At 36.3% G+C, this 22,972-nt stretch overlaps 1 protein-coding gene across 1 annotated transcript; it reads left to right on the forward strand.

The window, feature by feature from the left end:
- Positions 1-209: 209 nt before the first annotated feature.
- NDUFV2 (NADH:ubiquinone oxidoreductase core subunit V2) lies at positions 210-22,646 on the forward strand. Its single transcript, XM_084887770.1, has 8 exons — positions 210-402; positions 8,135-8,200; positions 9,667-9,729; positions 9,817-9,933; positions 11,682-11,850; positions 13,747-13,856; positions 16,593-16,669; positions 19,623-22,646. The coding sequence occupies exons 1-8, from the start codon at positions 349-351 to the stop codon at positions 19,714-19,716; spliced, it is 750 nt and encodes a 249-aa protein (XP_084743896.1). The 5' UTR covers positions 210-348; the 3' UTR covers positions 19,717-22,646.
- Positions 22,647-22,972: the final 326 nt, after the last annotated feature.

Raw genomic sequence — 22,972 nt, forward strand, 5'->3', positions numbered from 1 at the left:
ACATCCTAATAAGGCTCTCCAGAAGGGCATCTCACCCCATAAATCCAGGTCCCGGCTCCATTCCCCCAAGAGCCTAAAGCGCCCTTCCTTTCAAGGCTGGGACCCCAGCGCAGCCGGCCAGACCCGGCCTTTTAGGGCGCTGGCTGGCTCTCGCCCCGCCCCTCGGAGGCCCCGCCCCCTGGGTCCCAGCAGCCCCCGCGCGCCCCCGCGTGCCCCAGCGGCCCCGGCGTAGGGAGCGGCCCGGCGCGCCGGACGCTCTGGGCCTGACGCCGGAGCGCGCACGCACGCCGTGCGTCCCTGGCTCGCCGGGCCGGGGAGCTGCGGGAAAGACTGACAGTTTGGTCCGCCATGTTCTCCACCGCGGCGTTCCGGGCCCGGGCGGCTGGCCTCGCCGCCCAGTGGGTAAGGAGGCTCGGAAGGAGCCCGGGCACTGGCGCCGCCCTTCTCCCTCTCTCCTCGCCTCTCTCTGGTCGTGAGCGCCCGAGAGCCCTGCGCTCTCCGGACAAGCCTTCGGGCGGCGGCAAGGGCACCGCGGCCTTCGCCCTCCCCCCCGGAGAGGGTGCTGCAACGGGGAGCTCCGAGGGAGGGTCGGCACGTTTAACCGAGGCGGGTGCGCGGCCGCCTCTGCAGGCCTGGGGAGTGCACGCCTGGTGTTGTGAGGAGGAGGATGGAGGAGGGGCCGCTCGTCGGTGTTCTGTTCGGTCCTGCACTCGGGCGCCTGCGTGGGCCTGCTCTGTGTGCAGCGCCCGAGCTCCCGCTGGGGCGGCCTGCACGGCGAGCCCGGTGACCTTGGCCAGCAGGCTGCTTTGTTCTGGAGAGAACTCTGGGGTTGTAGATGGGGCTTGCATGGTTTAGGAGCGTCTCCTTAGGCCAAGAGAAGGGTGACCACAGTGCTTTCCTTTGTGCCTTGCATATCGGCAAAGTTCGGAACAGCAGCACAAACTGCACAGCAGGATTTTTAAAACTTGAGTGGTGGTTTTGAGGTCCAACTGCATCTCGTGTTAGGCAAACAGATGGAATCTCAGAAAGGTTGAAACATTCAAATTAAAAATGCAGGTTCCGGAAATTGTAACCATAGGGCATTTACTGGAAAGAAGGAAGCCTTTTTGTCTTTGCAGTAAAATAGAAGGGTTGAGTCAGTTCTCAGCCGAAGAGAGGGAGGTCGATGGGGCGCAGCAGAATAGAATGGGTTCGGGGCTTTGGAGTTTGGATGGTGACTTCCCTGCGTTTTTCGCTTTGTGACTTTGGGTGTTATTTTTTCTCAGTTTCCTCAGTTGTAAAATGGGAATGTTGTCATTTGCAGAGTTTAGTCTTTTAATAAACGTTTGTGGTCCTACTGTGGGTCATGCCCTGATGGACTCCAGATAACAATGTGAGTAATAATGATAGGTGGCACTTGGTGACTACTTTCTATGTGCCAAGCACTGTGTTCAGTTATTGACACTTTTTAAAAATATATATATTTTATTGATTTTTAACAGAGAGAGAAAGGGAGAGAGATAGCTAGAAACGTCGATGAGAGAGAAACATCGACCAGCTGCCTCCTGCACACCCCCTACCGGGGATGTGCCTGCAACCAAGGTACATGCCCTTGACCGGAATCGAACCCAGGACCCTTCAGTCCGCAGACCGACGCTCTACCACTGAGCCAAACCGGCTTCAGCAGTTATTGACACTCTTAAGTCTCTGTTTGTGAGGTTGGTACTCTTATCCTCCCACCCCCCATTTCACATCATCGGGTTTAGGCAGTCCCTGTTCTTGTGGAGTTAATAGTCTTGTATAAGAGGAAAGACAATGCAAGAAATGACTATTGATAGTTGGCAAGAAAAAGCTTGTGGGTATGAGAAGCACAAGCTGTATTGCTGGACTCCATTGTTGGAGGAAAGGTGCTTAAGATGAAACGAGAGAGTTGGAGCTAGCCCCTTGCATGCTCTCCTGAAGAATTTGACTTTATCGTAGAGGCAGTGGAGAATCAGTGAAAGGTTTCCGAGGAGCAAAGGGACATGGCCAGGTTTCTGAGTTGGATGGGTCACTGGATGGGACTGAAAGGGAAATAGGTTTGATGGGAGCCAGAGGCTGGGAGACTAAATAGATGAGAGGCTCTTGCAGAACCCCAGGTGAGACTAATGAGGATCAGACCTTGTCTACCAGTAGAAAGGAGATAGAATACAGATAGATTTTAGTTTCTTCTGTTTTTGAGGGAAGAGGTTAGAGGGTGTAAATTTAAAAAATTAACTGAAAAAAACTTAAGGTAGTGGAAGAAAATAAAAAAAAATTTTAATATATGTTTTTATTGATTTGAGAGAGGGAGAGAGATAAAAACATCAATGAGAGAGAATCATTGATGGGCTGCCTTTTACATGCCCCACACTGGGGATGGAGCCTGCAACATGGACATGTGTCCTGACCGGGAATCGAACTGTAATCTTCTGGTTCATAGGTCAATGCTCAACCACTGAGCCTCGCCAGCTGGGCAAATGATACTCTTTTAGGTTAACTTCGGCATTTCTCTCTCTCTCTCTCTCTCTCTATTAAATAATCATTACCTGGTATGTAGTATGTGCCTAATATTTGTTGAGTTGATGAATAAGATTGTTTTGTTCATTTCCCCCTCAATTTTATTGAGAAATAATTGACAAACGTTACTGTAGAAATTTAAGGTGTACAGCATGATGGTGTGATTTACAAATTTAATTTTTCAATTGCACAAGTATTGTCCAAAAAATATAATATTAAGAATGGCAAATAGAATAAGCTCAAAAAATGAAAATCACCCATAGATTCATCACTTGGAAATTACCAAATGTTTAACATTTTGAAGTCTGCAATTAATAGAACTTAATAGAACTTTTGAAAAATCAGATGATATTGTTCACACTATTTTGTAGCCTGTTTTGTTTCTCATAATACGTTTTGATCAGCTTTCCTTATCAGCAGACATTTTATACGGTCGTTTGTAATGCTGCATAGCATTCATTCCATTGTAAGTTCTATAATTTATGTAACCAGGCCCTAATATCTGCTAATATTTTACAAATAGTGGGATATCAGATGACCTAGGAAAAATGAATAGGACAATATGAATAAAGAGGTTCCTAATAAAATTGCTTTCCTAAAAGAGAAACCTTTAAAGAAAGCATTTACATTTTCAAACCTTTTACATTGCTTATTCTGTTATAATTTCTGCTTTATTAGCCAGCTGCTTTTCTTCAGCAACAGGCTTTTCAGCTCATCATTGCTTAAAAAATATCAAGAACTTAGTACTGGATCTAGAATTGCTTGGAAGACACTACTTGTATAATAACCTTGAGCCATATTTCTTAATCTCTTTGGTCCTCATTTTATCTTCTGTAAAATGCAGTAATAACTTAAGTGATTGTCAAGAATTGCCTGAAAATCATGAATTATGGATCAAGAATGGACTTATTTTCTTCTTTCCTTTAGTAACTACTGTGGTTTTCTGTAATGTTGATACTGCAGGAAGGCAAGATCAACAGAAAGTAATATAAATGTGAGAAGTCCGGTCAGAAAGCTGAATGGGCCTTTGATAATCACAGGGCGGAATATCTGTGCTGCTGACTCAATGGCCGAAAGCAAACTCCCTCAACCTGATAATCTTACTGTTTACTAAACATTGCCATTGATATGTCTGTTTGCATCCCTAAAAGGCAATTGTGTATTCTAGTAAATAAAAAGCAGATGGGAACTTGGTCCTCGAACCAAGTTCACAACTGGTTTCCCTCATAATTTCCAAATTTCTATTTCTTGTCTTGTGTATTAATTTGCACGTCAGCCCTCTCTCCAGGTCTTTGAACCCAGGCCATGCTGGCCGTGGCCTCACATGACACACTGTATACAGCTCATCACTGCCTCACACCCAAGCCAGTACTTAGTTTTGTAGGGGTGACAGGGTTGTGGGATTTTCAGGGATTGTGTTTTTAGTTTTAGAATTTTCATGTTTCATTTTTATGGTTTCTATTTTTGCCTTTTCAGTCATTGGTTATATTTTTCTTTATATCCTTAAGTGTAGTTGTGGCTGTTTTGAAATTGTTTGGTAATATCCATTGATTATGTTGACTGATTTTTTGGTTGTGGGTGGTATGTCATAGAAGCTTTAGATTTTGTTAATTCCTCCAAAGAGTTGTTGTAAGCAGTTAATGTAATTGAACCCAAACTGCAGTTCACCTCCCTTGAGGGCAGCAACTCAGATATTGGTTCAGTTCTTTTATCAGAGCTGCTTGGAATCTGCCTCATGTGCATGGGGTCATCCACAGAATTTGGGGTTTCTCCTCTCTATTCCTTTTAGGAATTTCCCACTTTCCCATGTCTGTGATTGTCCCAAACTCACCTGTTTATTCTTACCACTAGAGGCCTGGTGCACAAAATTCATGCTGGGGGGGTGGGGGGGGGCGGGAGGGGTCCTTCAGCCCAGCCTGCACCCTCTCCAATCCGGGACCCCTCTGGGGATGTCCAACTGCCCAATCCTAGGGATCAGGCCTAAGCCGGCAGTCAGACATCGCTCTCACAATCTGGGACTACTGGCTCCTAACCACTCGCCTGCTATCTATTCAAGTATACTAGAAGTAGAACCTTTGGTGGTGGCATTTTTTTCCCCTCTAAATTTTAAGTTTTATAGAATGAAATGCTCTCATTCCATTAGAGATTTATTTTTTATATATTCCTTTTTTTAATTTACTTTCATTGTTGAAAGTATTACAGATGTCCTCCATTTTACCGCCCTCCATCTGGCCCCCACCCCACCCCAGGCCTTTATCGCACTATTGTCTGTGTCCATGGGCTACAAATATGTAAATATGTATGTAAGTTCTTTAGTTAATCCCCCACAGCACCACTGCCTTCCCTGATTCCCTCTGAGATCTGTGAATCTGTTCCATGCTTCCATGTTTCTAGACCTATTTGTTGATTTTTAAACCTGATTTTTGTAATGTCCCAAGGTTTCTCTATTTTGCCTTAAAGATTCTAAAGTTCTTAAAATTAAAAAGAAAAAAAAAATATTTGTTAGTTTTCATTTTTTTTTCTTTTTTTAAAATATATTTTATTTATTTATTTATTTATTTATTTATTTATTTATTTATTTATTTTTTACAGAGAGGAAGAAAGAGTGATAGTTAGAAACATCAGATGAGAGAGAAACATCAATCAGCTGCCTCCTGCACATCTCCTACTGGGATGTGCCTGCAATCAAGGTACATGCCCTTGACCGGAATCGAACCTGGGACCTTTCAATCCACAGGCCAATGCTGCCAAACCAGTTAGGGCTGTGTTAGTTTTCTATTGCTGCTGTAACAAATTACCACAAGCTTGGTGACATAACACAAATTTACTGTCTTATAATTCTGTAGGTTAAAAGTATGACATGGTCTAAAATCAAGGTATACTTCTTTCTGGAGACTCAGGGGAGAATTTGTTTTCCTAGCTTTTCCAGCTTCTAGAAGCTGCTCTTATTTGTTGGATGATGGTCCTCTTCCATCTCCAAAGCCAGCAAAGGCCGAGGAGTTTCTCATGTCATATGTCACATCATTCTGACCCTGCTTCTGCCATTTGTCACATATCCTTTTCTGACATTGCTCCTTCTTCCAAATTTTAAGGGCCCTGATGATGATCCAGAATGATCTCCCTATTTTAGCAACCTTAATTTCATCTCTTGCTGTATATATTAACATATTCACAGCTCCCCAGAATTAAGTCATGGGTATCTTTGAGGCATTATTATTCTGCCTAACATAGCCTTAAACCATTTATTTATTTTTTCAGCCTTAAACAATTTAGGGGAAAGAGAAAATGACAAATTTTTAAGTATTCAGGCCATTTTTGGCGTACTACAAATTCAGATCTTTCTATTGGATATGTGAATGCAGTCTCCATTTTAAGTATATAAATAGCTGAACTTTCCTTCTCTTTAGCACTATTTACTAAAGAGTATCAGTTCAGTACATTTGGTAATAAATTGTAGGTTCGTTTACCATGTTGGTCTGGTTTTCCATTGGGAAACATTGACTCACCGCTTTTGGAGTCAAGTCAGGAAGCATGTTATAAATCAGGAAATTTCTTTCAGTAAACATTAAGGACTATGTTCAAACACTTTTTGCTTTGCCTTGTTGGGGGAGAAGGAAAGCAACTTCATAAGTGGGATACTTTGCTAGGTGTTATCCCATTTTGTAGGTGAGAATCTGAAGATGCCCAGGCAAATGTGCCCAAAATGACATAGAATAAGCCTGAACTGGGTTTGTTTGCAAGTCTTATTTTAAAAAAATTTTTTTTTTAAACGTACCTTTCTGAAATCGCTCAACTTTACTGAGGAAAGTTGGTGTGTATAGTGAAGATTTAAATTTAATAGGTGCTATAAAGTGATTTCATGTTGCTTAGGGAAAAGAGTCTGTGGTTCAGGGGCCTTAGATAAGAGGAGGAGGTTAACCTTGGTCATGATGCATGAGGGAGGTATAGGGTTACACATAATGTTGCAGGTGCAGGTACTCCATATACAAGGGCAGTGAATGTGAGAGAGCATGACACTATGGTCAAGGAATAACCTGCTGTGGAAGGTGAGACTGGAATAGGTCACAGAGAAGAGGCCTTTGGTATGTCACATCACAGAGTTTAGATTTTATTCTGTCGGCAGTGAATGATTTTAGATTGATCCCCACCACTGCCACCTCCTTCTACTCCATCATAATTTTAGGACAAAAATCTCTGGAGATGTGGAGAAGGCTGAGATTGGAAGGCAGAAGACCAATTAGAAGGCTATTATGGTAATGTAGGAGGGAAATGAGAAGAGTTTGAACTGGGGATAGTTGTAAGAAACATGAAGTAGTATGAAAAACAGAATTTAAAAGTTGTTTAGGTAAAATGGGTAGGACTTGGTGACTGTCTAAATGAGAGAGTAAATGAGAGATAAGGGATTCATGGAACGTTTTCATGATCATAGTTTAAGCCACTGTCTATAATGACTGTCTACAGTTGACATACCATAGATTAAAGGAAATATTCTGTTACATTCTTTTTTAAGTAAGGTGAGGCGTAATTTTTTAAAAGTTGTCATGAGTAGCAAATTGACATAAAGATAGGAAACAAAATATAATCATAATATGTCATTTCTCTGCATGAAAAAGTTAATAGGTTTCCCTGGGGATCGATATAATAGGCAAACGTATTTGAAAATATCAGAGGTGAAAAGGTGCAGAACTTACCCATTTGTAGAAGTATATGACAAATCTATGAATCCTTTCTGTAGAGAAGTAGTTATTTGGGATAAAACTGCAGAAGTACATAGCTATGATGGCTAATAAATTTAATTTTATCAGCGACAGTTAAATCACTACCTTTACTTCTATTATGTTTCCTTGTTTGAATTGTCCAACTCTTCGCCAGTTCCATGCTTGCTAATCCAATGTTCTACCATCTATGTTTAGAAGAACTCAGAAATCGGAGGATTTCTGAACCATGGTTGAATTGCTTTTGGGGAGAGTGAGTGTTGGGTGGGGGAGAGGTGGAGAAGGTAGAAATGATAGAAGCAACAGAGCAAAGAGAAATGAAACGCAAAGGAGAGGGGATTCAAATGGGTTTCTTCCAAAACAATTGAGTTCGTCAGTCTTTATAGCATCCGTCATAAGCAGCTTTCTGCAACTTTTTATGGCTGGAGTTTCTAAACTAATTTAGTAAAGAATTTAAACGGAGGATGCAGTTGACTCATTAATACAGAGTATATGACTCATTTGTACAGAATGAAAACATGTTTATGAATATCCACACTAAATGAATGAAAGCCTCCAACTTTATTCACACAAAAGTGAAAGGATGTAAGTTAATGGTATATTAACTCTTCAAATGTATGCTAACAGTGTTTTAGAAAGGGTACATGACTGGGTTTGATTCTGGCTCTTCCACTAAATCTTATGTATGACCTTAGGCAAGTTAATAACCTTACCTTTGGACTTCTGCTTTTTTATACGTCTCCGAAAATAGAATGGGGAGGGTGTAGTGTAGTAGACTATAACTCTTAAGATCTTTTACTTCTGTAAGTTGATTCTATTGTTTTTAGTTATGGATTATAAAGTATATCCATATGAAAAATTTCTTAAGGCTTGTGATTTACAAAATTATCTTAAAATTTTAGGGAAGACATATAAGGAATTTGCATAAGACAGCTGTGCAAAATGGAGCTGGAGGAGCATTATTTGTGGTAAGTAATTACTTAGATTTCTTCATAATGAAAAGACTTGAAAATTTGGGTAACTTTGTTATAATAATTCAAAATATTTTAAATAGCCATGTCTTTGGTATATCCTGGCCATTATTTAAATATAGATAATTGAATTCACTATTTTTCAAAGATATGTGGTTCCAGCTGACTCTCTCAAGTTTAAGTTGGTTCCAGAGCAAATCTGAGAATAAGAATTTAGATTATTATTTGGTGAAATTACTATGAATAAGCCCTAACCCAATTTCACACTTTGAATTCTTAAAACTCAGTCAGTCATGTTGGTTCACTGAAGATACTGAGGCTGCAACAACTTGGGGAAATCCCAAAACAGCACTAGTTTGAAATTTACAGATTTCAGTTATAGAGTGAATACATTGGTAGTTGGCCTTTGTAATTTTGGTTCCCAGGGTTAACTACAAGTAAAGGTCAATGAACTCCCCAGCTTAGTTGCACAATTCAGAAAATGCAAGATAATTTATCCCTTTTCTCTGGCAAAGGTACAGTGTTCAGGAATTAATCTGGTGGTGTTGAAAGGCAATTGACTGCAAGAGTTAGTGGTATAGTCTTGTAAACTGAGTTATTCCCAGGCTGAATCTTAATGTTAGTTGGCCTACTATCGATAAGTATATTTCTGCTTTATATTTTATCATCTTTGTCTAAAGACATATCAAATATGCCATGTGTTTGAGATCTTTATTCAAAGTTTTCATTTTTTTCTTGTGTGTCTTTGAAAAAGAACTAGAGTTAATATATTAAGAGATTCAGTTCTTGTTCACCTTACATACAAAACATTAATCATTGTAAGTGTTAATCTTAGTGTGACTCATTTGATTTCCTGTTGACATGCCATTTCTTGTCAGTTTTTAAAGAGGGCTTGCTCTTTTATGGAGAAAAAAATATAGCTTCTTGCTGTTGGCTAGTTTCTGTTACAGAAAACTAGCTGTTGGCTAGTTTCTGTTATGTGGAGAAAAGATGTTGCTTTTGTACCTTCCCTAAAGTAAGTGAATCCCTTTGACAATTTGATACACTCTCTTTGGAAAAATACACATATGTTCAAACTGAAAATTCTGCCTTCATAAGGCTTCCAATAATTAGTAATGTTTTGATAATTACATTTGAAGATCCTATCCTCTAATCAAGTTGGATAACCCTTTGGGGTTTTTTTTTTTTTTTTTTGGTCCTATAGCTACTTCTCTTAAACCATTAAATGGTAATTTCTAAAATTGTCTGAAATTTTGAATTCTGCTAACATTAACTTGGGTAATCATACTCATCACATGTGTATTAACTAATTAGGTTAGCCATTTTTTATGCAAGGATAAATTGATTTATATTGTGTTGAAAATAAAGTGAAGAGATTAAATTAGCAATAGTAATGTGCACAATTATTCACACTTTTGAGGAGTTTTGATCATTTTGGAAAATATATTTTTTCTTTTGTATAGCACAGAGATACTCCTGAGAATAACCCAGATACTCCATTTGATTTCACACCAGAAAATTATAAGGTACGATAAATTAATATTATAATTAATGGTACAAAATATTTAGTATCTTCCAGAGATATAAAAACAGGTGCTTTTCCTTTGATACAGAGGATAGAGGCAATTGTAAAAAACTATCCGGAAGGACATAAAGCCGCAGCTGTGCTTCCAGTCTTAGATTTGGCCCAAAGACAGAATGGATGGCTGCCTATCTCTGCTATGAACAAGGTACTGAATTCATTTTTGTCTTAGTTCAAAAAAAGGGTAGAGATTGTGTATGAACTTTCTTGTATAGAAATTCTCTGACATTCATTAATAACAAAATATAAGAGTTTTAAGTCTTAATTATTTGTTTTCTCAAATTAAATGTTTTTGTTCATTCCCTTAGTAACACAGAGAACTGAAAAAGTAGAGTTTTTTATCCTTGCAAGAAATAATAAAAGCATTATAATGAGGTTTTCTTTTTCCCCCCTCTTTTTGGTCGTAATACAGATTAAAGATCCCAAATGTGTATAATTTGCTGTCAAGGTATTCTGAAAATTAATGTACTGTTTAAACACCAGAATTTAAAAAAAAAAAAGGATCTGCTCATAGCTAATGGTGAATCTTTATAATATTTTTATCTTTGGTGACAGGTTTTAACAAAAACCTATACAATATATGATATACGATACTTGATTGTGGCACCTTGGAATCAGCAACCCATAGAAATGTTATGAGTAATCCATTTAAATGAAGTTAGTCTATTCATACATATTCAAGATTTTATTTTTTTTTTTACTAATTGTATTTTCAGTACTAATCCAAATATCAAGTTTATTCCTATTCTATTAACTTAACTACATTTGTGTGGTATTATGTTAAAGTGTATAGTTTATAAAGTGCTATACAAAACCATATATTTGATTCTTATGAGAATCACAAAACTAATAAGCAAGTGTGATGTAATAGAAAATATGTTTGATTTTAAATTAAGAAGTCATTTTTATCTGGACATACCTCCTCAACTGCAATGAAGATTTTGAACTATGTAGATATTTTCTAAGTGTTATGATTTCTAAATGATATGAGCTAGGAACTACTTCTAATTTTTAACATTTTCTACTTGACTTGCAGGGATTCTGCTCTACTTTATTTCACTTTTTAAGTTTTATTTGCTATGTTAGGCTAGACCATTGTCATCTTTCTTGGAGAGTAAGAATGTCCTCAGTTTATCTAATGGAATCCCAAGTGCAGATTTTTTATTTAGCTAATTTATCTCTTACTTGCTTTGTATAGTACCCTAACACTGTTGTGGACCCTTACTATTTTTTTGACTATGAAAAAATCTTATAAAGAAAGTTTGGTTGATACCATACTTAGTAAACATAGCCAGATGTATGTTTTTTTCCTTCAATTAACCACGTATTTCTTTTTTGGGGGGGGAGGGGTATAAATAATTTACATTGGTTTCTATATTATAATAGCCAACTTTATAAATAATTATTGAAGTATGTTTTTAAGTCATAGATACCTTTTAGCAAAAATGTATTTTTTTTTTTTAGTAGAGCAAAATAAAATAAATGAGAAACTTATGTGAGAACATTTCAAGAAATACTGTCCTATCCTATTTCATATTGGATGTGTTTGTGTAAAAGCAGGAAATAGCATATAAAGAATAGGATCAAGATTCTTTCCACTTTATAGTTCAGACTTTTAATATTATTGTTTCTCTCTGACCCCAAAGAAAAGCCCAAGCTTACAACAATAACAAAATCCAGAAACTCACATGTTGGTTTCTTAAACCATCACTATGGTGCACAGTAGCCGCCCCAGGGAAGTTTTTTCAAAACTTGCAAATACCAAATACAAGTATATTTTCTGCTTTTGAAGAACTTTCTGTTTTTACCAAATTGCAGCAGTATCAAAATGTGCTTTTAATCAAGCTCAATAATTAAACCTTATAATTATGTTTTAAAAAAATGTTCTATTTTTAGGTTGCAGAAGTTTTACAAGTACCTCCAATGAGAGTATATGAAGTAGCAACTTTTTATACAATGTATAATCGAAAGCCAGTTGGGAAGTATTTCATTCAGATCTGCACTACAACACCTTGCATGCTTCGAAACTCTGACAGCATCCTGGAGGCCATTCAGAAGAAGCTTGGTATGGGATCCATTATACTTATAACTTTTATGAAAATTATAATTGTCTTTCTAGAGTTGATCAATTTCTACCTAACTTTTCCAACTTTTGTCATTTTATGGGATCTCATTGGATCGCTACTTCATGAGTAAATTTTGTCTTACTGTTTGTCTGCATTTATTTCTTACTTTGTACTCTTAGTTCTCAGCCTCAAAGTTGAGTTTTCATCTTTTCTTTTTCTAGTCAGTAAGTATGTTGGAAAACCTAGGAATTTTAAAGTTTTCATTATTTACAAAATAAGTTTCATTGTGTAATAATAGCATATGGTATCTAAAGAGTGAGTATCTTATCCTTAGGTTCTTTCAAATTAGCCTTTGGACAAATAAAATAGTAAGAATGTGTCAGGCTGAAACCGGTTTGGCTCAATGGATAGAGCGTCGGCTTGGGGATTGAAGGGTCCCGGGTTCGATTCCGGTCAAGGGCATGTACCTTGGTTGCGGGCATATCCCCAGTAGGGGGTGTGCAAGAGGCAGCTCATCGATGACTCTCTCATCGATGTTTCTAACTCTCTATCTCTCTGTAAAAAATCAATAAAATATATATTTTTTTAAAAAGAATGTGTCAGGAAGAGAAATTTGATATGGGGTTTTATTATAGTAGTATTTACAGAATTAAAAGGGCATTTTCCATACAAAACTATCATTACTGCACATATAACTATACATAATCAAGTAAAGTAAAAAGAGATTTTTGTTTTTTTAACCATTTTAGTTACTGAATATAAAGTACTTAGATGTGGTAAAATTTGAGCAGTATTGAAGTATATAAAACAGAAATCTGAACTCTATTCATAATCCTACCCCTCACCTTCAAGATACAAATTCTGATAATAGTTGAATAGTTTTAGGTTTTATATTGTTTTCATTATTAAATACATAAATGTAATGTGTCTGTGTTTGCTTTTTGTACTTTTTTTGACTACAGCATAATATGTATGTCTCATATTTCTATTATTACTTAAGTTATTTTGCAGTTACTTTTATGTATATTCCTCTTTGTATACCTGCTTTATACTGAGATTATTTACAGAAAGTAGAATTGCTATGTCAGATTTTGACAAAATGCCTTCTCTAAAGATATGAGTAATTTTTTCCCTCTCATTCTATTTTTAAGTTGTTGTTTTTTTTTTTTTTTTTAATATTGATCCATTTTTCCATTGATTTTTAGAGAGAATGGAAGAGAGAGGGAAAGACAGAGAGAAATATGGATTTGAGAGAAACACATTGATTGGTTGCTTCCTGCACGCAGCCCAACCAGGGCCCAGGCTAAGGAGGAATTTGCAACCAAGGTACATGCACTTGACCATAATCAAACCTAGGACCCTTCAATCCATAGGCCAGTGCTCTATCCACTGAACCTAACCAGCCAGGGTGTTACATTCTTAATGATGTTTGATATTAGCAATTTTCTGAGTCTTTGCCAATCTTTTAATATGATTTTAGTAGGTTAATTATCACAGTCAAAATGAAAATTGTACCGTCAGTTACACTGCTATTTGACGACAAACACTGGAGATGAGTCCCCTGAAATTTGATCATTTTTAAAGGAATGTGTTCACTTAAGAAATCCTTGAATTTTCTAGTATAATTATGCAGGCTTGTTTTATTTAAGAAATTTAGTGCTCTTAAATATTTTTTGTATACCTCTATATCATTGGTTTTCTTTTTTTTTTTTCTTAAATCATATTGTTATTAAAATATAACCTGGGGGGGGGCGGGCAGGGAAGGGCTGGAGGGGGTCAATGGGAGAAAAGGGGGGACTTATGTAATACTTTGAACAATAAAAAATTATTTGTAAATTTTTAAAAAACTGGAAAAAATGTAACCTGGTCCTTACAATGATCATTTATATTTTTAGGAATAAAGGTTGGAGAGACTACACCTGACAAACTTTTCACTCTTATAGAGGTGGAATGTTTAGGGGCCTGTGTAAATGCACCAATGGTTCAAATAAATGACAACTACTATGTGAGTATTTCACTTACTATGAATTAAAACTGTATGATGTCATGTTTAAAATACTTGTTTTCTCATCCTGTAATGGTTTCTAAATTATGTATTTAGAAGAAACTGTTGGCATAAATATCTAGATTTTTTTTTGTTTCTTTCTTTCTTGGTTTCCTACTCATAAAAATGTCAGGAATAGAAAATCTTTTAAAAAAATGTCAATTTTAGATTCCACATTATTGCCCATCAGATGATTTTTTAAAAATTATCTTTTGCATTTAAGTCTTGGAGGTAATGATGTATTTTTAAAACTTTTAATTATGAAAAATTTAATAATTTACATACAAATACAGAAAAATAACTATCAAGATTTAACTGATAATAATACTTCCCATACTTCAGGAAATTATTTTTGTCATTATTATTTGTATGATTAACCTACAGATGTAAGTAAACCATTCTTATTACCACCAAAAATCCTATTCCTTTCAATTCATTCTCAGAGGTAATCACTATCATAAATTTAGTGTATATTATTAGTGTGACTTATACATATATAAAAATTTTTAAATATATGTATAAGTCACACTAATAATGTAATACTATATTGCTTTTTCTAACAATTTTATAGAGATGGTATCATACCTCTCTTTTAGTACTGTTTTAGCCAGATCTCACAAGTTTTGATAAGTAATATTTTCTTCATTTAGTTCTAAATATTTTTAAATTTGCATTTTTTCCTAAAACATGTTTTTAATATCCAGTGGGTGGAGTCTAGTTATCTTTTTTTAATTGCCTACTATCCTAATTATATCATGGTTTTCATTCATATCTTGTTAGCTCATACTTCTTAGAAATTTGTTTAAGGAAATTCTTTGAAGCCTGTACTAAAGGTGGATTCTTTTAGAAGAGATTTGCTTTGCTACTTCTCTTGCTCTTGGAAATGCCCAAAAGAGAGTCCCCCTCTTTACACTCTTCCCTCAGACCTCAATGTGTAAGATTCTAAGCTAGCAGATTTTTCTAAGGGACAGTTTAATTTCTGTTTACACTTACATTGAGGGTATAGCTTTTGGGGTCTTCATTTGATTTGGATGTGTCTTACGACCTGGGGCTTTGTCCCCTGCCCCTCCAGACCAGTGATTTTCAGCCTTTTTCATCTCACAGCACACTATTACTAAAATGCTGCAGCATAACAAAAATATCTTTTCTTGCCATTCTGACAAAAAAAAAAAAAAAAAAGGATGTAGCTGATTCATTCACACCGGATGGCTGTCGTATTGGCTGTTGTCTTTTTTTTTTTGACAACCTAAGGGAAAAGAGCTCAGTGCCCCGACTAAGTAGTTAGGTATTGCGTATTTTAAGAAATTCTTGAGGCACATGAGTTGAAAATAGCTGCTCCAGACTATGAAATCCTGAAGCCAAATTTGCTTGGTGTTCCACTTCTCTACTTGAATTTTCTTGGAATTTTTGGTTTCTGGGTATTTCTTTGTCAGTATATTGATGAAATTTAAAAGCACCTGTAGTTGTTACAATAGGAAGTTCAATCAGGATAGTTATTCTGCCATAATGCCTGAAATGGATATGTATAACTTTTTTAATGAAGATGGAATTATATATTTTTTGGCCTTTTAGATTTCTAGGGTGCTTTCATTCCCTATAGTGATTTTCTTCATTTTAATTTTGAGTGATAGGGAAAAGAAGATATCCCTAGGATATTAAATCTTTAGGTTAGGGATAGTTATTAGTCATTTACTTTTAAGTTACTATGCCTGCTAGTGCTGTTTTATTTACTACTAGAGGCCTGGTGCATGAAATTCGGGCAAAGGTAGGCCTTTGCAGCCCCGGCTGCCTCAGGGCCCTGCCCCCTCCCAAACCTGCCTTGGCCTGGTGCTGCCTGCATCCGTAACCACACACCCTCAGTTCCCTAGTTCTGCAGAGCCCCCTGATAATCATCCCACAAGGGGTGGCCTGGGCCTCCCTCAGTGGGGCAATTGTGGGGCCATGGCGGCCCCCAACCAATTGCATCATACCCGCCTTGGCTGGCCTGGTGCCAGTGTGTGTCATACAGTGGTCGTCCAGATGGTCGTTCTGCTGTTCAGTCGTTTGGTTGATTTGTATATTACACTTTTATTATTATAGATGTACTGCCTCAGCTTTTGTTTAGCATGTGCCATAGATAGCACTGTTCTGTTTTATAGATTTTCTCATTTAATTCTCAAGTAGGTTTACAAATGAAGAAACGAACTTAGGGAGGCTAAGAAACTTGTCTGAGATTACTAGCTAGTAAGTGATAGGGTGAGGACTCAAATGCAGAACTGTTTCCTCCAAAGCACTACTCTAGTGTCTCTTTAGCTGCAGCTCTTAATACATATTGCATTTAGCAGTATATACTATATGTAGAAGTTATTCTGTTGCCGCTATCTTGGTAAATAACTTGTAAGTTGTGAAAGACAAACAATAAACTAAGTTTATTACTAAGTAATATTAGAGATTTGCACAGATTTCAAGTAGAAAGTAATTTTATATATATATATATTATTGATTTCAGAGAGGAAGGGATGGAAAGAGAGAGTGAGAGAGAAATATCAATGAGAGAGAATCATTGACTGGCTGCCACCCACTGGGGAATGAGCCTACAACTCAGGCATGTGACCTTGACTGAAATAGATTCTGGGACCCTTCAGTCAGCAGGCGGATGCTCTATTCACTTAGCCAAACCAGCTAGGGTGAAAGTAATTTTTAATATTTTTTTAATAGGAGGATCTGACGCCTAAGGATATTGAAGATATTATTGATGAGCTCAAGGCTGGCAAAATGCCAAAACCTGGGCCAAGGTACGCTTTTATTTTTATATAATAAATTTTAATGGTTTAACCTAAGTTAGTCTTTCATATAAACTGATGGTAAGACAATGCTTGCTTTATTTTGACATTATAAACAAATATTTGTGTGCTGAGATTGTTCTTATTTTAAGTTAAAGTATTGGAAATAACTTCTAAACTTGTTTTTAAGTTATTATTAAATAGAAGTTTATTTTTCAGTATGGATTAGCTAAAAATAATTTTGAATCCAATTTGAATTCTTCATGTTTAGTTTTATAAAGACATCTTAAATTTTGCAGAATTCTGCGGGATGCAGAATATTTTAGATGTAAAAAACATATAAGTAGTCTATAAAATATATATAAAAATATATACGTGGTGGCCAATGAATAACTCTAGACAGTAAAGTCATTTGTGTGTGTGTGGGTGTGTGTGTGGGTGTGTGTGTGTTTTATAATAAAAGGGACAGTGGTGGATATATCTCAACAATGTTTTTTGAAAATAAGCACTAAACTTCATTAAGTAGATTTTCTTTAAAAGTACTTCTTTAAACCATAAAATCTGTATGGAGCTTCCTATGAAGCATGCCCGCCCTCGCCTTTCCCTAACCTCTTCCCTCAGGTGCATTTTCCTTGCCTTTCTCCTAAGCTCCAAGGGCCCTTTTTATGCCTAAGTAACCTGTTTTCTGAGCTCATTTCTTCTACGGCTCACTTCTATATCTGTGACTTTCTAAATAAACTTTCTCATATATATGTATAAAATCAAGTTTTCTAGAATGCAAATGAGTTAAAATGATGAATGTACAAATAGTGTTGAAATGGCTAAAAAATCAGATTTACCTTTTGAATTGTGATGAAGAGAACAGGGTAATTAGTGGATGAGATTTTAATCATAAATTATCAGGAAAACAATTTTTTGTTTTTTATTAAGTGAAAATCCTAATGTAAATTGTAACTGTCAGGTGAATGATAGAGCTTAGGGCTTAGATCATTGTCTTTATTTGTATTCTGAGGAATGTTTACAAATAAAATGAGGAAAGTTATGACTAGTAAATTAAACCAAGTTTGTAGTCTTTTCTAGAAGATCTTACAGCCTTTATAACATTTTAATATGTTTTTTGTGAATGGTAGGGGGAGGAGAATATTTGTAGGCAGACATAAGAACCCTTGGGGCTCTGTTTTTCCCCTCAAGTATGTCATGGGACTGTCATTTCATAGAACAAACTTTAGGAATCTGGACCAGGTTATTCTTAAAATAACCTTCTTTTATAAAATTCTATAATCCTGTGAAGAACTCAGGCAGTATACATAATTAATTCTTCCATTTATTGTCCCAGAAACTTTCATTTTTATAATCTTCTTAAATTGGTCCTTAGTGTTGAATAAAGAGCTTAAACTACAAGAGGAAACTTAGTAAAAGAGTAGCAGGTGTACCTGTGTGACTAGTTAATATAAAAAAAATACAAAGCCAAGTATTGTTTTTATTAAACTAAATGTCATTTTGCCATTTACCCTGAAAGTTTCAGGCTTTGATAGTACAGTGTCTGCTTTTTGATCTGGTTTTCATAGTAACTTAAAATGCAAATATACCAATTTCTGACTTTGTAGCCATTCCTCATTATAATACTCTTCTTAGCTACTTGCATTATGTAATGTACTAGTAATAACTAGACATCTTTTTTTTTTAATATATTTTATGGATATTTTACAGAGAGGAAGAGAGAGGGATAGAGAGTTAGAAACATCAATGAGAGAGAATCATCAATCAGCTGACTCTTGCACCCCCCCCCCCCCCCACTGGGGATGTGCCCGCAACCAAGGTATATGCCCTTGACCGGAATTGAACCCAGGACCTTTCAGTCCGCAGGCTGACATTCAATCCACTGAGCCAAACCGGTTTCAGCCTAGACAGATCTTATAAATGATTGTGGTATCACTTTTCTGTCCTCTCAATAAAAAGTTATTTCCTAGGACTCTAAAACAGACTTATAAGATTGATGACAGGGTGTGAAGGGCAAAGCCAGAGGGAGTAAAAAGATGTAAATTGAAATTCTTCAGCTAAAATTTATGGGGAGGAACAGAGTAAATGAACAAAGCTAGGGAATAGGAGGGGTGAAATGGTAGGTGCTGAGCTGGGCTCTAGCAACAGAGGCTAGACAGGGCAGAGGCTGAGCCAGTACCTGGGAAAGTATGTGTGTGGGTGAACAAAAACCAGACAGGTTCTTCTACCTCTGTGTGGCTTTTCTTCACAGACTCCTATATAAGTACCTGTTCTTATTTCCTTTCTGGCTATTAGCAACCCTGGTCTGGGTCCTGTTTTCTTGAAAAATTATTACTGATATGGCTTAAAAACATAAATACAAATAGATTTTATATTTACTACTTCTAAGATACATCCCTCCCAAATCTTCAAATTCCTCAAGGAATCAAGTTTTTGTTTAAAGTAAATATATAAGTGTGTATTCCCTCTGTTCACAATAAAATCCAAATAATAAAAGATGTAGTGTCTGGTTTATTAAAACATGATTTTTTAAAATGTCCTCTGGGTTAAGTTATTTTCCTGTAGTTAAGCTCTAATACTGGGATACTTGCTGAATTCCCCAATACTTGGTTTCTGTATAAAGTAAGGCCAGTAATCACTTATGTCATGGCATTGTTGAGATTAAAGGAACTAATAATGTATATACACTGCTCAATAAATGGGAGCTAATATTAGGTTATTTTTATATTTTTCATATTTATATAGTGAATTTTGATATTTGATATGTCAGTTTTCATGTTTAACTTTACAAAGAGAAAAATCTTGCAGCAGTTGAAATGTTTGGATTAAATAATCTATGCTAGTTATTAGATGAAAAATATTTAACTTGGCTGTTGTGAGGTAACAGTTACAATTTTTTAAATAAAAATTTATAAATAGTAATAATTAATAGTCAATTTAATGTTAACTTGCTTTTCTTTTTCAGGAGTGGACGCTTCTCTTGTGAGCCAGCTGGGGGACTTACCTCTTTGACTGAACCACCCAAAGGACCTGGTTTTGGTGTACAAGCAGGCCTTTAATTTATATTCAACTGTAAATATGTCACTGGAGAAATAAAATATGAATTTCTATCTACATAAATTTTTAATATTTATTTCAACCTGTGTACCCCTTGGTGGTAACTTAACAATTTATAGCTCTATAAGTAACACTCCATGCCGAAGCCGGTTTGGCTCAGTGGTAGAGCGTCGGTCTGCGGACTGAAAGGTCCCAGGTTCATTTCCGGTCAAGGCATGTACATTGGTTGCGGGCACATCCCTGGTAGGGGTAGTGCAAGAGGCAGCTGGTCAATGTTTCTCTCTCATCGACGTTTCTAGCTCTCTATCTCTCTCCCTTCCTCTCTGTAAAAAATCAATAAAATATATTTTAAAAAAAAAACACTTTATAGCTCCATTTTTTTTTTTTTTTTTTTTTTAAATCTCACTTGAGAATATGTTTCCATTGATTTGAGAAAGAAATGTTGATTGCTTGCCTCCACCTTTTGGTGTCTGAGACAACACTCCAACGTACTGAGCCACACAGGCCAGGGCATCAGAGCTCCATTTTAAAGTCTTCTGCTAGCTTTGGCTAACTATGAAGACATTATTCCATAATCTACTTAACAGTAACTCCAAACACACCACTCCCACCCCCATTTTCAACTGCCAGGTTATTTTTATCAAGATTACAGGTTATTGTGAAATAAAAATTCAAATTTCAAATACATTTTGCTTTTCCATGTTGAGCTAAGGCCAAGTCTTAAGTTAATATGATCTTTCTATAAACTTTATGTCATTGCACTCTTGAAATATTTTTATATTTACAGCACACAGTTGTTACTGTATTCCCAACTGGTGGTGATACTTCAAGCAGGCTGTAAGTGTAAGGAGGATAAGATAGTTGGTTCTAGGTCATTTGAGTTGAATATTGCTTAATTTCCCCCCCCCCCCCCATTTTTCTTGAAAATCTATCATATTCAACACAAAAGTTTTTAAAAACACCTAATCATGATGTCCTGAATAGCTTTTAAAAACACTTGGTAAAATTTTGCTACAATAATCCAAGAGGTTCCAAAATGTGATTAAAAGTTCCTTGTCAATTTCCGGGAGCTGGAGGTAACAGCTATATCCTAGCCTATGTGTTTACCACCACTCAATCCTCATTTCTTCTTAGTTCTTAACTGTGCTGGTTTTAAAAAGGTATATTTGGGGAGGAAATTTACTTATTGCTATTTAATGGCAAAAATAAACTAAAAATTCAACTTTTCATCTTTCCTATTGACAAAGAATCTAATATCTGTTTTGGTTTTTGAGCTGCTACTGAAAGTTATTAGGGGAAAAGCTACTGATAGCTCAGATTTACTTGCTGTAACTGTAAGAGGCCATAGTTCCAGAAAATTCTACAGCACATGATTATAGTTTTGCAGCCCTGGCCAGTGTGGCTTGGTTGGTTGGAGTGTTGTCCAACCAAAAGGCAGCAAGTTTGAATCCCAGTCAGGGCAGGTATACAGGTTGTGGCTCCTGGGGGAGGCACCTAAGTGTTCTTTCTTTCTCTCTCTTCCTTTCTCTAAATTTTAAAAAATTGTTAATGTACTCACTGTAAAGGTCTTACTTAAATCTATAGAGATTAAGTCATATGATAATTTATCACCTGAGATTTTATGTTTCGTTTATTATATTCACCTTCCTGAAATATGGCAGTTTTAAAAAAAATTTTTTTTAAGATTTTAAAATTGATTTTTAGAGAGAAAGGTTGAAGAGGAGACAGAGAAACATTGACTTGAGAGGAAACATCAGGGGAAAATCAATTGGCTGCCTCCTGCACACCCCCTGCCGGGGACCCAGCGGGAAACTGGCCATGTGCCCTGATTAGGAATTGAATGACAACCTTTCAGTGCATGGGAAGATGTCCAACCAACGTAGCTGTACTGGCCAGGGCTGGCAGCTTTTTGAATGATCTGATTTAACTGGACTTTTATTGTAGTTAAAACATAAGAGTCATTGATGCTAAAGGTGTAAAGATCTAAATAAGCTGGAAAGTAGATTTTGTAGAATGGTTTCTAATTCAGATAAATCAAATATACACATTTTGGTGTCTGCTAACAACTAATCCTAACTAAATGTGATAAAATTTTTCTTTGACTAAGAGTGATGTTTAATGCTTGAGATCCTTGATCTCCTGGTACTATATTTTACCCACTTGCTGAAGATGGATTCTAGGACTTGAACCAATGAAAAACCAAGCTATACAATTAAAAGCCTTATTAGCAGCTTATTAATCAACTTGTGGATGTTAACTAGTTTTCTTTAGGCTTCTTTTGAGACCTATTCATAATATCTATAATAATTACTTTCTTGATTTATATATATAGTTTCACATCAAAAAGGAAAATAAGGTCCTCTTGCCTTCATGAGTTTCATTAGGACCTTTCAAATAACAGATTTACAATTTGCCATGTATAATTTTAATGAGCTTCATTAAAATATTCCTGCAACTTGATTTCTACAAATAACTTACAGGTAGTGTCCTATTCAGCATAGTCAATATAGTACCTTGGATCATGATTGCCTATGAGTCTTCCTGTATTCATTGATTTTGATAAGGTTGTACATATGGCTACTGCCATAAATTATGTTTAATGTACTTCAGCAAATTCAAGATTAGCTACCTTTCGATTTTTAAGTGAGGTACTTAGTGTTACAGAAATAGCTATTCCCATTGCAGTCAATACTACTTGACTTCTATGACCGTGACTTAAATGAGAACCAATTCAATGACTTCAGCAATATCACTTATTTAAATGTTTAATGGATTTTTTTTCTTTGTATTTCATGCCAAAAATATCCAAATTAAATTAAAATCCTCCATCTCTAGCCACAAGATGCTCTCTTAATATTAATATTAACCCTATGTTTTAGAGTAGAGAAATCAGGAACCTAGGAAAGAAAAAAAATACTGATCTTTAATGCACGTTTTATGTTTTGTGTAGTAATTTGTTGGGATTTAGCTTTCTCTGTCAGGTCTGAAATGGCACATCATCTGTGATTGGTGACAAGGTTGTAACAGGTGGGTGCTGTAGCTTAGAGGTCATTATTAGTGATAAAAGAAGTGGTTTCACTCCATTTATAATCCCTTTGGTGGTTAAATAAGGCATGTACACTATTTCGAGAGTTAACCTTTTCTTTTTTTTCTTTCTTTTTTTTTTTTTTTTATTGTCCTTGACCAGAATCAACCCGGGACCCTTCAGTCCGCAGGCCCACGCTCTATCCAGTTAGCCAAACCGGCTAGAGCAAGAGT

Source organism: Pipistrellus hanaki (assembly GCF_964339955.1).
Source record: "Pipistrellus hanaki genome assembly, chromosome: 6".
NCBI classification, from domain to species: domain Eukaryota; kingdom Metazoa; phylum Chordata; class Mammalia; order Chiroptera; family Vespertilionidae; genus Pipistrellus; species Pipistrellus hanaki.

What these genes read in the sequence shown, in the direction of transcription:
- NDUFV2 (XM_084887770.1), top strand. Translation starts at nt 349, where the DNA reads ATGTTCTCCACCGCGGCGTTCCGGGCCCGGGCGGCTGGCCTCGCCGCC. An exon ending in CTGGAGGAGCATTATTTGTG is followed by an intron (nt 8,201 to 9,666) that starts GTAAGTAATTAC and finishes TCTTTTGTATAG; the next exon opens with CACAGAGATACTCCTGAGAA. An exon ending in GGCCATTCAGAAGAAGCTTG is followed by an intron (nt 11,851 to 13,746) that starts GTATGGGATCCA and finishes TTATATTTTTAG; the next exon opens with GAATAAAGGTTGGAGAGACT.